The sequence below is a fragment of the Phytophthora cinnamomi genome (genome assembly GCF_018691715.1).
Source record: "Phytophthora cinnamomi strain GKB4 chromosome Unknown Contig7, whole genome shotgun sequence".
NCBI lineage: Eukaryota > Oomycota > Peronosporomycetes > Peronosporales > Peronosporaceae > Phytophthora > Phytophthora cinnamomi.
The window spans coordinates 280,003-296,609 of record NW_027150940.1 but is presented as its reverse complement, the minus strand read 5'-3'; the positions used below and the strand labels follow the sequence as shown (position 1 = coordinate 296,609).

Genomic DNA, 16,607 nt, shown 5'->3' with positions numbered 1-16,607 from the left:
AGGAACGCGCGAACGCAGGAGCTATCGTGGTGGCTACGGACGAAATTGAGAGCGGTGAGGTGCTGGACCAGTACTTGGGCGAGCTCGAGCAAGTGAGCATTTCGCATGCGAACCGCCCACGCAATGAAGGCTTCCGCCTGGTCATGTGGCAGCGTCCGGGGATGCCCAACCACCCCATCCGCGTCGCCACCAACGCCCAGCATCTTGGCGGGCTCATGCGATTTGTCAATCATTCGTGCGCGCCGGTGGCTATGTTCCGTGAAGTGGGAAACGGGCGGCGAACGAATGTCGTGGTCGCTGCTACGCAAGAAGTGCACCAAGGAGAGGCGATCACTGTGGACTATGGGGATGACCTGTGGTTCGTCTGTTGACGAGGCAGCGATTCCGGCCGCCACCGCGCCACCCAAGACCAGAGCGACCCGTAGCGGGTGGTGCAAAGAGACCGTAGCGAGTGATGAGAAGAATCCGTTGCATAGGTAAGCGTGCTTTGAGGAGGATGTGCACTACGAATCAATGAATGTTTGTTTGACAATTAGTTTACTATTGAAGTTACTGTGACCAACGCGGACAGCTCGCGTTCGCCGGTTGCCCGCATTCCTGCTTTTGACAAACACCGGCCAAGTCACCTGCCCCAAGCGCAACCCCCCCCCCCCCCTCGCCCTTCCCCGCCTTCTGGTACACTGCTACTGTTGTAGTGGTGCTTGTGTAATCTACGCTGATGGGCTAACGCGTTTGTGTGTATTATACAAATGACTAAACTTACTGGTAGCTCGAACTACAAGGTGAACGAAGCTCGCCTTCTCCTGGCACTGGTTGCGAAGCATCTTCCGCTCGGCAACGACGAGTGGGAGCGCCTCGCGAGCCATTTCAAAAGCTAATCAAGCGCGTGGTGTCGCCGAACGCGATTACGAGAGCCTTAGGCGCAAAGTTTAGGTGCTCTACAGCACCCACAAGTCCACGGGGGTGCAGGAAGCGCCTCCGCTCGTCATGGAGGCCAAGTTATTAAAGCAATCTATCGACGAAAAAGCCAATGTGGATGTCATGGACGACGGAGGCGACGAGGGCGACCGAGTGGAGGACGAGGACGAGGACGAGCAGCCGGACCTTTGCGTGTACGGCGACAACGTCGGCAGTGGCACCGGCGTCGAGCGCACGTGCAGCAGCTCCGCCAGCACTGAGTCGGTGAACTCCGTCGAGACGCGTGGATTCAGCGAAGTCGGTGCTGGCTCGGCATATGTGCCAACCGGTGAGAGCGTCGGTGACTTGTCGGAGCTGCTCGACTCGGCCGCCGTCAGGGACGGCCTGGAAGCTTTTGCAAGTACACCACGCCCACCCACCAGTGGCCGTCCGATCGAGCCAACGCCTTCGCTCAGCTGGTCTCAAAAAGCCCAGCAAGACGTCGACCGTGGCTGACTCGAGAAGTGCTGCGTCTACAACTACAGTGATGGGCGGTAATGCTGGCTCAGCGAAGATGCAGGGCACTCGTACGCGCGACCAAGTGGAAACGCAGCGCTTCCTGGAGCTTGTCAACTACTCCAACAGACTAGGGTGGCAACCTGACTGACTTCCGCGACAACGTTGGGCGCAAGCGCCGAACGAGGAGGACGAGGACTTGACGAGGCTATCTACGTCTATGCGACGAGAGCCAGGGCTGCTAAAGTAACCGCCGCATTGAAGAAGAGGCTCAGTGACCTGGAGTGCTCGGCCAATTCAATGGGGGGCAACATTTTCGAGATGATGCTGATGATGCGAGAGGAGAACGAGTGCAAGGCTGACGCCCGGCGTATGGATGAAGAGCAACGCCGCCGATATGAACTCGCCGCTCGTGAGGCACACTACCTCACCGAGAAGGCGGAAGCAGAAGAGCGATACCGCCAGGAAAAGCTGGAGAGCGAGGAGCGTGCGCGCTGTGACAAAGAGGAGGGTCGTGCCCGTACGCAGAAGTTGATGCTCTTGATCGGAGTGCTGACGTAGAAGGCCTAAGCTCAGCGCAGATGCAAGGCGGTGTCGGATACAGAGAAAGCGGCAGCGAGAGTGGCAGCAACTAGGTAGCGTTGCATTTTCAGAGCAGCCCTCTTTAACAAATCATCATTTTTCAATGAAGCTTCATCATCTTCTTTTTAGTAGTATCCCCTTGATGATGTCACGAAACGCCAAGTATTTCCTGTACATTAGTGCTATTTACTCAACTATAACGCTAGAACTGCTGCAGCCACAGAAACCCGTCCTAGTGCGGCATCGTCATGGCGTCCGCGAAAGTGGTGCGTATTTAGGAGATTCCGACGGTGCGTACACGGAAGATGGTCATTCGGAACAAGTTGTTTAGCCGCATACCTCGAAGCTACTGGTCATAGGGCAGCGGTAGATTCAGACGGCTGTGGACGTTCTGAATGCTGCCCATACCCCACTCCGCAGCTTGCCTCACCGAGGTGATTGCAGTGTGCAGCGTACGCGCTGAACAACTCAACCACGGTAGTCTAAGTCCCCGTCCTTGTTCAGCGTGAGGATCCGCCCGACCATGGCCATGGAGCACGAGAAGGCCGAGTCGTACACGACGTTCATGCACTCGTCCGGGCAGAACTTCGGGTCCGTTAGCTTCGTCAGGAACTCAAGCGACGTGTCCGAGTCGTTCCATGGCCCCGGACAGTTATACTTGCACCAGAAGATGCATCCGTCGGCTGCGAAGCAGATTATCCCGGTCACGAAGACCGAGTGAAGCCAGCCGTTGTACATATGGCGTTTTGTAAGTCTGTATTTGATTGTTGTTGGACCTGCATATCATGCAAACAACAGAGTTAGCAAACCGTTAACCAACTTTATACAGCTTAGCGTGTCCCCGTACGCGAAAGTTTTCCCATCTATGAAGCCGAAAGTGTGCTTCAAAAGCGGCTCGCGGGCCTCGACCAACTTGGCCAGCTCCGCCTGGCGTAAAGGGGGCGGTCACGCGATGCGAGCCGGCGCGTAGTCGTCGAAAGCTTGCGAGAGCGCTTCCTCAACTCTGGTAACGTTCTAGACAGGGTGCTCGGTGGTACTCCGAACAGCATGCACAGCGTGCTGTTTGCCATGGATCCCACATAAAAGCACAGAATGAGCCCGAGGGCCTGGTGGTAGCGTAGCTTAGGCGGGTGTCCCTTCGACGAAGGCGTTGCGATGTATCAGAAGCAAGCAAATCGATCGAGGTGTTGGTGGAAGGCACCTCTGCACATTTACGCATTAATATTAGTTGCAGCGTCGTACACAGCGAGCATGACGGTCACAACGTACCTCGTCAGACTGGTAGCGTTCAGGAAGTTGCGATCGTGGCCGCTGCTGTACAAGGCCATCCACGCGGCCTCGCAGGGCGTGTCGAGGCACTGCGAGGTAAAGTAGTGTCGTGTACGCATAGGAATGCGCCACGCCGCCTCCACAAATACCAGGTGAACATCGCGGCGAACCTCGTGCAGCTTGTCGTTGTGCTGCAGGTACGCCCCGGCTAGAATCATTAAGGTGTCGTCGTCACTCATCTTGGCTTGTCTTGGATTTCGTAGCACCGCTCCCGAAGTGAAATGGCAAACTTCAAGCGAACGTCAAGCGGGGGAGAAATCTGGAAGGATTGCGCATGTTCTTGTGTCCTACAAAACGTGTCCGTGTATACATAGGCAAATGTATCGTATCAATGCTAAAGAGCGACTAAATAGACCAACCACAGCTGCTCTAAAATGCATTTTATGGTGGATGCAATTTACAATAAGCCGACATTATCGGAAATAAGAACCGTCATATCTGCTACAGATATGGCGGGTAATTTGTTAGGTTTTGGTAGGCGTCCGGTGCGAGTCGATTGTCTTGAACCCGCGTAAGCAGCGCCACCAATGAATCGTTGATCATGACGTGGACAGGAACAAAATCAGCTTGTTCCCTTACAGTACTTGGATCTTGTTCCAACCTGGCGATGTGCTGAAATTGTCGGAACGTCGTGTTATTTGGCACGCCCACTTCTTAACCGTCTGGTAGCATGTTAGCCTGACCAGGGTAGTTGTAGTATAGCGTAGAGTAGCCGGACCGAATGCGATGTTAGCTGGCTCTAGCGCTTCTTGAACACATGGAAGAACTTGCTGCACAGTGTTTTCCGTTTCGCGCCGAAGTGTAGTTCTGGCGTTCACTTTGGTTTTTCTACATATACAAAGATGTCAAGAGCACAGTCAACCTGCCCACTGCGTCGCAACCGATTGTTGCACCATGCCGTTTGAAGGAAGTACTTGAAATTATCGTGATCTAGCCTCCGGAATGACTTTCGTGGCACGATCTTTGCGAGTCTGATGTAGACGTCGAGACCGTCATTTCAGCACAGGCGTTCCTTTGTAACGAATGCTGTCTTAACCTACGCCCTCAGCACATTATAGCCTTCAGATTCATTTATGTCGAACGCCAGAGCTACTTCTTTTTCACGGAGGCGCTTGAGAGGCCTACCCGCGTTCGCTGTCATCTCGCAGCGCAACTCGCTCGGAAGAAAAGCTTCCACGGGAACAATGCAAAATGGTCTGAAGCTCAAGCACTTTTATTAAGGTGATCGAAAATACTAGGTCTATCTCTAACACAGCCAAAGATCATATGTAGGCGATGCAGAATGCGAGGTAGATGAAGTTGCAAGGTTGCAGCGACAAGAATTACTTGTTTTGAAGTGTATCTGGAGGGGCTCTAACCCTTTCGGATGGCATTCCCTCTTGGAATGAGGTTTCTTCCCCTCTATTGACAAATGTCGTCGCGTGTGCGTGCGCATTGCTCACGATGCCGTCAACCAGACAATGAATAAAGTCTGTGGGGACCTATTCATGTTACCTGAGTGGTGGGTATGGAGTGCCTTGATTAACTTAGCTGGGTGTGTTGATTAATGTAACCCTAACCGCTCCGTACACTCATCCTAAGTTCACCTATTAGACTGACAAAAGGAAGGAAACGGACAATAGTTATAGCGTTGGCACGCAGTGGAGGGTAATTACGCCCGCAACGTCATTTCGGAGTTGGGGTCACGACGGGCGGATGGCGGAATGCTTCGGTTCTGTTGTCCGAGGAAGCGTTCTAGGACAATCAGACCGGCGTCATTGTGCTGCTCTTTAATTTTCCACAAGGTCCAATTTAATTCCTGCAGTCGGTTCGTTGGTGATCACACCAGGACGGAGCGTCGCTTACGATGCAGGTGTAAAATCTGTGCAAAGTACCGGAAATGTTGAGTGATCTGGAAGATACACCACCGCAGTGCGCAAGGAAAGTGGTTTTGTCGAATGAAACGACAAGAACCACACACATGAGGCACTACCCTGTGACATATGTCCCTGGCTACGAGTGACGAAGCCCATGAAAGCTTTCATTATACAGAAAGACGACCGTGCCCCCCCCCCCCCCTCCCTAGCGTTATTCTTGTAACTATGATGAAGAAATCGGTGATTGCTCCTTTAGCTGATGGTTGGTCTGATCTATCGCAAATACATAATCAGCTTAAACGAACCCGTTGTGAGCAAGGTGGAAGTAATGCAGTGGAAGACGTGAAGGGATTGTTAGTTGTGATGGAACGTAAACGACGGGAACTTGCCGTAAGGGTAAAGTTAACGTAAATTTACGTTATAGCAACACTATGTACTGTACACAACTGCCTCAGGTTTCGAGCCACGTCTCCAAGTCGGCTTTGGCAACGATGCCCTTGCACATGCGGCTGTACGTCTCCGAGTCCAAGGGCTACCCACTTTTGGTGCCCGAGTCCAGCTTGCTGCCTGCGCCCACGCCCTCCGACACGCTGTCTAAACCCGAGTACTATTGTGAGTTCTTCTCCAAACTGGTCGGGGCGGTTGGTTAACCCGATCATCCCGAGTCACTTGCAGTGACTATAGCTTCTGCCTCCCTCTACTCAATACGATTAAAGCTTGACATGTGAAGCGGGGCGATTGAACAAATGACTTGAGTTTGTATTGGAGCGATTCACAAACAGTGCGTCCTCGCCAAACTTTGCCGGAAAGCACAATACATATGAAAGCTCCGTCCGGAAGTCCCAGGGTTTAGCTGTTGCTCGTGTATGTGCCCAAGTCTGAGTTTGTGCCTTGCGCCGTGCCCGTGACCCGGTTTGTGCTGTTGACCAAGCCCGTGCTGCTGTCTACAGTCGAATGTGAATCTGAGGAGCTGCCCCTGACGAATTTACAGCCATTGTCCGTGCTCAACCCACTGCTCCGCTTGCGACACTGTCTAGGCTCAACACCAGCGCTGTAGTTGCTATAGTAGCGCGTCTGAGACATCACGATTCTGCAAAGTTGTATTGGTGGGGTGTGGGGTGGTCGAGCGCGAGGAGACTTTGCGAAAGTTCCATTCGCCGCCACATCCCGAGACTTGGCCGTCTATCTGACTATTGATTGGATGGTAATATGGCCAATCCTGGGATACATGCAAGGAGATCAGCCCAAAATATCATTTTCTGGGACACGGCGGATTGGTGTCCGACTGATGAACTTTCAAAAGGCTAAGCGGAGGATGGATAGCACTGATTTTGGGGTGACGGAGTGCGAAGAAGCGCGCCTAAGGTGGATCGAGAATGTGTCCAAGGCAAGGGACACCCAGAAGCCAATGAGGGAAAATGGCGTTCGAAGTCCTTGTGGCTATTCCTGAGTTCTCTGGTATGTGAACTCCCAAACATACTTAACCGGACCTCCAAAAGGAATCAAGGGAACATTGCTCTGAAACCCGACGACCCGTTGCAAGATGAACCCAGAATCAGGCGTGATCTGTACCCACAAAGGACCTTCCAGATTCCCAGTATGCTCCAGTGCATATAATAACGACCGACCAAGACGACCGACCTGATCGGTTTTGCACCAAGAGCCGGTTGAACCGAGGCACGCGATCGACGGATGTGCAAGCTGATTACGCCAAGCACCTATAGCGGAACCAAGTACAAATAGAAGTGCAGACCAAGTAGTTGAGAGCGCCCAGCGCGAACCTTATTTAACAGAGAATTTGTTTTTGCCTTGTAAGTGACGAGTGGGCAGGCAAGCCTCGCAGAAGTCCGGGACCCGGAGAAGGAAGCTTACGCTAAGGACGCAGCGGGAGCGCGAAGGACCGCCGTGGAATTCTCCCTAGATCAATACCAAGTTGGACGGGGACCGCGGCGACCCGCGCCACGGAGTGATCGGCCCATTTCATATTCCAGTTAGAGGTGTTGTTTCATACGATAACTATTTTTCGTATTAAGTTGTGGTTTTGGGAGGTAGTTAGTGGTCACCCCTGGAATCTATTTGATCGACTACTGTGTGATAGGATTGTGGTTTGCTTTGGAACGATATATTGTCTTTCGGGTTGTATCTGTAGTGATCTCTCCGAAAGTGGTGCGAGTTTGGTAATTGAAGAGTGTAAGTGTGTCTGGAAGTGACCGGTTTTCCAAGCGAAACTCGTGGAACTGGTGGAGTGACCCACTGCTCAAGGGTCCGAAAGAATAAGGGCAACCGCATATTGTGTACAACTCTCGGTTTGTATTATTGGTTACTTGTGAGGCGACTTTACTCATAGTCTGACCCCCGCCGGATTGACTGCGTTTGAAGTAACGTGGGCGATCGCACCTGTATTTCTGATTGATTGTATGTAGACAACTTATCCGGTGGAATCCGGGGTTACACAAGGTCACACGACAACTCCTCATAGAACACCTGGTGTTTCTTTTGGAGACTGACCCCACAAGGCTCTCCGAAAGGTCAACCCGGGTTTTGCTCCTCTGGGTCACGCACTGTATACCTGGAAGATTCAAACGTCCACCCGCCTCGTCTCAAGTCGTGTTCAATAAAAGCAGAATATTACCATGACCGACAACCCTCAGCAGGCTTCACCACCACGACTGCCTCTACTTAATATGTTGGGCCTTCACAAGGCAGCATACTGGCTGTTCGTCAAGCTTGGACCTCCTACTGCAAATCTACCTCCTGGGAAAACTAAGTGGGCATCGTCTGATGCGTACTAAAGTGCTGCTATAAACTATAGGCGCACAAGATTGTTTTGAATAGTGTTCGACAGAAACAACTTAGAAAAGCACGAGGCATTCAGTCAGCCATGCCTATTGCTGTCAGGCGACCAAAATCGACATTTTCGGGGGTGTTCAAATCTATAGGCGCATTAGAAAACCATTGCAGTATCTGACCTATTTTCTATCGGACCGACATTCTTGAGAACCACTTGAACCATACGAGTTGACATACCATTGGCAAAATGTTGTAGGTAGTTTTGCTTGATGGTCTTCCAGCTGCGACCAACCTGAGCCTTCAATTCGTCTTTTGTGTCAAATCGACGTCCTCCTTCGTATACTGACCACGCCAGTTGCCCCCAAACATTTTTGATGGGGTTGAAATTGGGGCTTTTGGAGGGTCACTTGAGCTTCCGACTTTCTAGAGTATCAATGTGAGCCTTGATAAATCGTGATTCGTGAATAAAAGCACTATCTTACTGGAATATGGCTTAAAATGCCGCGTATTCCACGAATATTTTCGAGAAAAGGCTTGAGATATTTGTCTAGCGTTTTGGTGTAGCACTCGGAGTTCTGTCTTCCCTCGATGTACTCAGTTTTCCAAACAACAAAAATCATGCCAGCCCACACCATTATTCTTCCACCTCCCCTAGCTCGCTTAGAAAAAAAAACTCTTGGTCGCTCCTGACGTTATACCAGTTGAACTGGTATCCGTCAGGGCCATCCAAAATAAATTTCTTTTCATCCCTGAAAATTACGCGGTTTTGCTAAGCCATTTTGCATCAAAGGCTGCTCTGGCGACGAGGCTTAATGGCTTGCGTAGGTTTCCTCTTAATCCACTTGGCCATTTGTGAAGTGCTGAGAAGATTTCAGATGGCACTTGGGCGTAGAACATTGTTCGACAGCCTCCGAAATTCGTTTGGAAGAGAATTTCTTCGCAGCAGTCAGGCGAACAACGCGACTTGCCATACGCTTGGTGACTTTAGACCTTCTTCCAACTTTTTCCTGGGTAAATTAGTCTTCTGCAGGCTCAAAATGTTCCGCACATCACGCTCGTTGCGCTTAAGTTCGCGTGCAATCCAGCGATTGTTGTTGCCGTCCCAATGTTGCGCTAAAACCCAACATCTCTCCTCGTAAATCAACCCCGTGCCTCTTGGCATCTTGGCGGGCGAATGAAACGAGTGCGTGATGGAGGCAAACGCGCGAAATTTGGTAACGTCATACTTGCCATTTTCAGTCAATAAGCATTGTTCCAGATCGCACAATTGAACAGAATGCCAAGTGCGCCTATAGATTAGATCACCCCCGAGAAAATGTCTATTTTGGTCGTCTGACTGCAATAGACACACGATTGGAAAATGGCTTCCTGGGTCGTTTTAAATATCGTTGAAGCAATTACTGAGGTGTTTCGTGCTTATCAACGTTTTTTGTTGTTGTTGAGCACAATCCAAAATAATCTCGTGCGCCTATGGTTTATAGCAGCACTATATGACGAGTGCAAAGTTACGTTTTCCTTGAAAACAGGAAGCAGTGCTGATATTAGAAAGCATTTGAGGGAAAGGCACCCTGATGTGTCGATAAAATCGAGGGAAACAATGCCTCGTAACTCTGCTGCAAGCGGATGTATGATGCAATCGCTTCTCATAGAAAGACTTCGGTGCCGTTTCTGGCACCAACAAAACGTTCTAAGATGGTCTCACCGGTTGATGAAGAGATAGCGGCGCGAGCTCTCGTGGATTGGATTAGTGTCGAGTTGCGGTCGTATTATCGAGGACAAGGAACTCCGCTTTTTTTTTTTACCTTCATACAAGTTATCAACGGCATCAATCAGATGCCATCCCGTCGTACAATGGACGTCTACCGAATATATCGTAACCGCGCGCTTAACGAGATCTAAAAAGCTAATATTTATTCAGACGATATCTACGTCTGAGTAGACGAAGGGTCGCCTTACCCTTTGATTTGGCAACTGCATAAGTTTAATTTTAGTGAGTATAGCGCGCCCTTTTGAAGCAACTGAACCGGCATATCAGGCAACCTTTCACATAAAACGACCTTTGGGCATTCCCATCGCAAACATGAAAAGGAGCCTGATGCTCAAGTTCGTAATCTTTTTCGGCAAAAGTACAAAAGGGAAATCTAGGTTGAAGGCTCTGCAGAGGGTGCCTCAGCCACTCACTGTAATTGCCGATGTGGCCACCCACTGGGACACTATCCATCATATGTTTAGAGACATTTAGCGCATCGACCAGCGCTACAAGCGTTATTGGAGTACATACAATCCTCCATAGGATAGGAAGAACTCGGTGACGTCGAGATAGCGCGACCGACTGGGGAGGTGTGGTTCAAGGCGAATCCGTCCCTTTTGTTACATCTCCGGCGGCAGGAGCCGACTCGTTAGCCAACGCGAGATAGATTCGACGTGGAACGCATTCTGAGTCGGATCCATCTGAGTTCGCCATCTGATCCAGAGTCTGCGCTCGGGGTCTGAGCTGAATGCACGGTGCGCCTAGTTGGGACGGCCAGTGTAGTGACGTTTGTTCTAGCGCCAGCAGAGCGCCAGAGCCGCATCTTGAACTCGCAGTTCAAGGCGCTGGGTTAGACTGTTAGCTGGACTGCAAGAGGGTCGACACGTCCAGCGGTTCATGTCTACAAAACAAGAGAAGCGACGAGGAGGACAGATGATCTCGACCTACAAGGTAAGCACTAGTACTGCACAGGCTAGGCGACATCAGCACGTAGCGCTAAACCCTCTAATACGCTTTCTCAGTTCGCAATCTACTTTCCTGAGCTCAAGTAGTCCGGGTCACGGTAACCCGGGACGTCGAACAATGTTGACTTGCTCGCTGTCGGCAATCTCACCAAGATGGCGGAGGAGGCTGCCAAACAAGACCTAACGATCGAGGTACCGGAGCCACTCCCGAGGCCCGCTGGGAATACGCTGGGTGGTGCGCAGCCGTTGTTTGGGCGCAGCACTGCACGCCGGTACCAGTGGACTGGACCGTTCACGGTGCCAAATTCAATGTTTGGGAGCTCTGGCGCTGGAAATGAGGGCGTGGAGATACCCATGGTTTCGCCCGGAGGAGGAGGCACAAGCTCAACAATGGACCCAGAAGATGGCTCGACGGTTCAATATGTGATGAATAACTCCCTGGCACTCCCATCAGCTCCAAAGTACAGTGGAAGCACACTTCAGTAGACGCGTGCATTCATGCGGCTTATCAGACATAGTTCATGCCCTCAACTCGTTCCACACTCCGTCCACGCAGCCGTATATCATGCCAGTAAGTGTCTGTATCGGGGAACGCACCTGCCAGTTTATCGGCATGTACGAACTCAATAAGGACCCCAGCTGGGTGACCGAGGATGAATGGATTGCATATTTTCTGGATGTAAACGGCCGTTGACGATGCCATGCGCAGTCTTCAAGTCATGATAAATTTCCCGGATGCGAAGTATTGTATGAATTAACTTAGGACAGATGTGCATAAACTTCTTGACCAGCATAACGTCGAGAATATCTTCTTTAATAAGGAAAAAAGAAGCTAGTTAACTACGTTATGGCTGCCCTGGAGCCTAAAGACTGTCGAACGGTGTTCCGAAAGCGACTCTCTCTTGAGCAACACAAGGAATTGAAGAAAAACATTGTGAGCTGCTACAAGCGGATCCTGGATTTGTTGGTAGCGTAACCGCAATAGAATTTCCCAACAGCCAAGCCCTTATCCGCGTCTGCAGGCCTCCACAGTAACGCCATCTGCTGCAGGTGCCAACCGTCGCCAACCCCCAGGTGGTGCGCCCACCCCACATTCTAATTCCCGTAAGAAGCCCGATCAAGGATCGACGTCTACAACAACCCTGAATAAAACAACAAGACCCTTGTTAGAGTACTGAAAGCTCTCGTCAACCGAGCATCGTGTTCACCAGTGTCATCATGTTCAATCTGGCGAGCTTGATGGCCTCACTAGCACTTGGAAAGCTACACGTGCTGCGAAAAAAAAAACGCACATGAAGCGACTCCAAGCAGCATTACGCTCACCGGACGTGCGTACGAATCCAGCATTACTGACAAGGATGAGGATGACGGTACTACGGTGGCACACATTTGTGATCTGGCTGTGTCTGCCTCACTCTTAGATTCTAGGGAAGATGGTTCGCTCGTAACGCTTCTTTTGATTTATTTGATCTTCAATCTTGCACGGAGTGCGGCCACATCCAGGCGATAGAGATAATCCAGCAATGATTCGTCCGATCGCATACGCGCATGGTAATATTGCTACCCCGAGCTTACAATATTAAATCTGGAAACCACGCAATAAATAGCTCCATTTCGAGTCGATAGGGCAAGCTGTACCAATTTCTGGCAGGTCTAGTCAACAGATCGGCTCAGGTAAGGCATATTTCATCATCTGTAGCTTGATCCAGCAAGACCGCAGACTTGACTTTGCTGATCCACGTCCTGGACCGTTCTTCGTCTTGGTCGTTCCCGCTGAACTCTTAGCGATCCGGGACTATCGAGATCCAACCCTCGGGATCAGGTGCGATCCCGCTCTTTCGGTCGCAATCGCAGCGATCGCGGCTCGGTTAGCTTCTGGCAGATCGATGTCATCGGGGTGGTATACCCAGTGCGAACGATTGAGGTCCTGTGAACTGGTAAACTTCATCGCCACATCCTGTGTGCCGGGGTTACCGGTCATACCTCTCGCGGGTCGAGCAGCAGCGGCTAGTTGGTCCCTCAGGGATCGGTCCATAGCGACTTGGGAGTATGATTCCAACCGACCAGTCAAAGCATCCGATCGGTATCGATCCAGCAGGATCGCTGGTGATCGAGGCTGATTTGGTTAGATCGCCGGCTTCGCGCTCTGGTTTTGCTTTGGACGCTGTTGTGCGAGGCCCTTCGATGGTTTTTCCAACATAGTTGCCGCGATGGACCGAGAGACATTGAGGTTCCGGCGATGTGTCCGATTGGATCGCAGTAGATGACAGGTACTGGGAGGAGGTTGGGCATCTTGTCGATCCGATTTGAGGCCGTACGCTTGGACCTGGGGTCACCGCGACTGGAAGGTTAGGGATCGGTTTTACCAGAGGACTCAGCTTGTTGATCGCCACCCGGAACAACGATCGGATCACATCAAGATCCAGTCCGAAGACGTCGTTCACATTGAGGGGTCCAACGTCAATGCCAACCTCTTTGAGTAGGCTCACCAAACTTGTCACAGCTGATGGATTGGCGACCATCACTGGGAGTGTGGGGACCGACCCGGCCAGATCTCCAATAACCTTCGGTTGGACGATCATCATCACCGGATCTTGACCAAGGAAATCGGGTAGCTCCTTTGGTAGTAATGACGTTCTAGATTGGCTTCCGACCCGCCGGGTGTCGAACGCCGAAGCGCTTCGTCGCTCGGTTCGGGCGCCTTCACACGCAGCTAAGCTTTCGATCGCGGCACGCCGAGAGGCAGAAGAGACGTAATGTTCTAGATCGTATTTGATTAGCGAGTTTGGGAACGTATATTGGTCTGATCCGACCTTGGTATGTGTGTTAGTGAATTTCGACTTGGATCGAGATCCACTGGGCCTCCAAACGAACCTGGGGAAAATAGTGGGGTTTAACGTCTAGATCTGTCGCCAGATCGCCCTCTATTCCATCGACAGTGGACCTTCCAGCACCCTGTTAATCCGCGTATCTCGTTTCGTTCAGCAGTGTCTTCGTCGATCCGAGTTCCGATGACGCCTCTTCACCTGTTTCTTTCATCACTTCAGCATTTTCTGCCGTCTCACGGTGAAACCCGGGGATCCCAAGCGATTCGATCACGCGCACCCCTGTGGTGTCGCGGGATCAGCCAAAATCTGGTTGAGGCTTGATCGAGCTGCCCACCAGCGCCTGGACAACGGGGGGCGCTAACGATCCGTGATCGACTGAACTTGGTTTCACCTTGTGTACCCTGGATTTGCTCTCTCGGGGCTCCAACAATGTAGCACTTGGTGAGAATCGAATGAATTGACGTGACGCGGAGAGATCAGTTGGAGCTGCACGGGAATCCTAGCTTGCGTACGGGTAGGGGCTCCTGTAGGGTGGCTTCTGCTCCGGTCGGGTGGCCTGGGATTGATCCGGGGCCTGATCTTGTTTTCTGTAAGGGTTCCTTCCTTTATTCCTTTACTTGATTTGCTTGCCGCTTCCTATAGCGGGATCGATTTCGATGAAAGAAGAAACGATTGCCGGCCAAGAAAAGAACCCCGGCCAATCGAGGATATGCACACAGACGTTAGATCACTAGGGAAGTTGGTCAATGTATCAATCCAAACTTAGCCTAAACATCTAGATCCACTCGTGCCTTTGTCGAGGTCATTGCAGTTCCCCGAGATCTGAAGACTTGGGGGGCACATGTGCTCTGTGATGCAATTTCCACGCTGATTTATGTTTAGTCTGTGTGCTCCTACAACAGACCATCTCAACTCTGGTCACACCAGCTGAATTCTTGGTCCAATTGTGCTTCAAGGTGTTTCCCATTCTTGTCCGCTGTCGGTGTCACGTGGCTTCCTCTAGATTCGATCGCCATGGCTTACCTCGATCACTTACAACTCCCCTTGTCGGTCGTCTCCTGCTGTCCCCGACACTCTGGCATCATCTGATTCGGTCGCGGATTCTTCGGAGCTTGCCTGTGGGACTGCCGTTCCCGGATCTTGGTCGATTTTGGTCGCAGTTCGCGATCGACTGTGTTGTCTTTCTCGGAGAACAATTCTTGTTTGTCTCTTCACCACACGTACAACGAATCCCGTACGGCTCAAAGTCCCCCAATGCCATCCGCCTGTAAAACAAATATGGTTTAATCGCTGGTAGCATATACTTCTTACAGCAAAGGTATATACCAAAATGTAGCTTGTAGGCGACATCTATGGTACCCAAAAGCTGTACATCGTGCGCACTATGACACGCCAACTCATTTCGGAAGACCGTACTACTGCTGACCATCAGCCCGTACGATACTGTGTTTTCTACTTTTTCTGTTCGTGAGTGAGTGCTCAAACACATCCAAGACCACTGTTCATTTCGCTCTTGCTCAGAAAGGCTGCCAGTGCGGTCGCATCGATGTCAGCATCAAACGTAGATCCACTAAAGCGTTTTTCGGCGATGTCGCACATTCTTCCGCTCGCCAATTCGTTGAGCGCGGCAGGGATCTTGATATACCAGCCAGCCGCAAACACAAATAAAACAATGCAAGCATGCGTTAGACAACGTTGGGTATTCTTAATTCGAAAATCTTACCAGTAGTTTCTTTTTTTCAAGTAGGCGTTTCTGTTCTTCATCTGGGTTGGTGTCGGCAATTGAGAGACAAACTCGGGTTGTTTTCCATGTCTCGACATAAGCAGTCGCAGACACGTTTTGGGGCCAGCTCCACCCGAGTATCGTATCTGCTTCGCGCTTCAATGAGAGTTGGATGCCTTATATAGTCCTCCCACTGGCGTCACTAACGTGCACACCACCACCTTCGAGAGCAAATGTTTACCGATTAAAGTATTTTAGATCAGGCTGCGTCGAACGCAGAAGTTGAAGTTGAAGTGCTCTGTTGTGGTCCACCGTAAGTACGACCAAGTACTAGATCTCTTGGCTGGTATCTCGGCAACATCCTGGAATCGTTGCAGTTTAGTATACCAAGGTTGTAGACTGGTATTAGAGGGATTAGCAGGTGGCATGACAGCCGAATGCACAAATCAGAACATATTACGTAAAGCTAGGCCCAATGACTACATATCCTTCCGAGAGTACAAGTGCACACAACGACGTTAAAGCACATTATTCCCGACCTCATTTGCAATTTTGTAGCATTACGATGCCACCGCCCCGAACGAAGACCAAACGCACGGTCCGCGAGCCGACCCTGGCCGAGGTCCGTGCCTCCTCCGCACGCTGTTCCAGTTGGACAAGCTTCGCAAGGCTGAAAGTGGCTCGCGCCGCCGCGTGAACGCGCTGAAGAAGCGCCCGGACGGACTGAGGCATGTGGATGACGACCCCTTTGCGGAGGAGTACCCGCGTGACTGAGCTGTTCTAGCCAACAAAGGTTATCAGGGATTCAGTAGCATCTTCCGGGTGATCCACCCGAAGCGCCAGATCCAATTGAATCCGTTGACGTTGGAGAAGTCCCGCGACAACGACAGGATCTCGCGCGATCGCGTCGTCGTGTAGAACTACTTCGGTAGGATGAAGTTGTTGTGAGGCGTCAGTGCCGATAAGTGGCGCGGGGACGGGAGCCCATATGACTTCTTTTTTTTGCGTGCCTCGCGCTTACTAATGCCCGCCCGCGTATTCGATCTCTTCTTTACGGAAGAAGGTCCTGACGATCAGTGCTACGAAGCGCGTCTACATGGCATTGGCATTCAATCAAGGTGCGCGAGATGGTAAGACGTGTCAACTACCGGCTGGGCAGTGATCTCCCAAGCGCGTGGTGACGAATCGTACGAGGTGTACAAGCCATATGGATCCGACGCCGAAATCGAGAGATAAATGGCAGCTTCGCGTTGGCAATAGCGAATGGAATACAGCGCGTTGTTGTTGTAATAGGAAATGCGGTCGTGAAAAACTAATAACGATAATATATAATTGGCTTGAAGCACAATCTGTAGATTCGGGTTGTTTTGT

At 51.2% G+C, this 16,607-nt stretch overlaps 3 protein-coding genes across 4 annotated transcripts; 2 read left to right on the top strand and 1 right to left on the bottom strand.

Moving 5' to 3' along the window:
• Positions 1–987: 987 nt before the first annotated feature.
• On the top strand, positions 988–1,974 carry IUM83_10999 (uncharacterized protein; the record flags this gene model as incomplete). 2 transcript variants are annotated; one of them, XM_067935531.1, is made up of 3 exons in its annotated part: positions 988–1,318; positions 1,443–1,548; positions 1,650–1,974. In XM_067935531.1, 3 exons carry the CDS (start codon positions 988–990, stop codon positions 1,972–1,974), a joined length of 762 nt encoding a protein of 253 aa, XP_067798903.1. The 2 variants fall into 2 exon arrangements, with proteins under 2 accessions (XP_067798903.1, XP_067798904.1); XM_067935532.1 differs by lacking the exons at positions 1,443–1,548; positions 1,650–1,974 and having other exon boundaries at positions 988–1,413.
• A 489-nt stretch (positions 1,975–2,463) lies between these two features.
• Positions 2,464–2,858, bottom strand: IUM83_10998 (uncharacterized protein; the record flags this gene model as incomplete). The annotated part of the gene is made up of 2 exons (XM_067935530.1): positions 2,464–2,771; positions 2,843–2,858. The coding sequence occupies 2 exons, from the start codon at positions 2,856–2,858 to the stop codon at positions 2,464–2,466; spliced, it is 324 nt and encodes a 107-aa protein (XP_067798905.1).
• Positions 2,859–5,671: 2,813 nt separating this feature from the next.
• Positions 5,672–16,010, top strand: IUM83_10997 (uncharacterized protein; the record flags this gene model as incomplete). The annotated part of the gene is made up of 2 exons (XM_067935529.1): positions 5,672–5,821; positions 15,795–16,010. 2 exons carry the CDS (start codon positions 5,672–5,674, stop codon positions 16,008–16,010), a joined length of 366 nt encoding a protein of 121 aa, XP_067798897.1.
• Between the last annotated feature and the right edge of the window lie 597 nt (positions 16,011–16,607).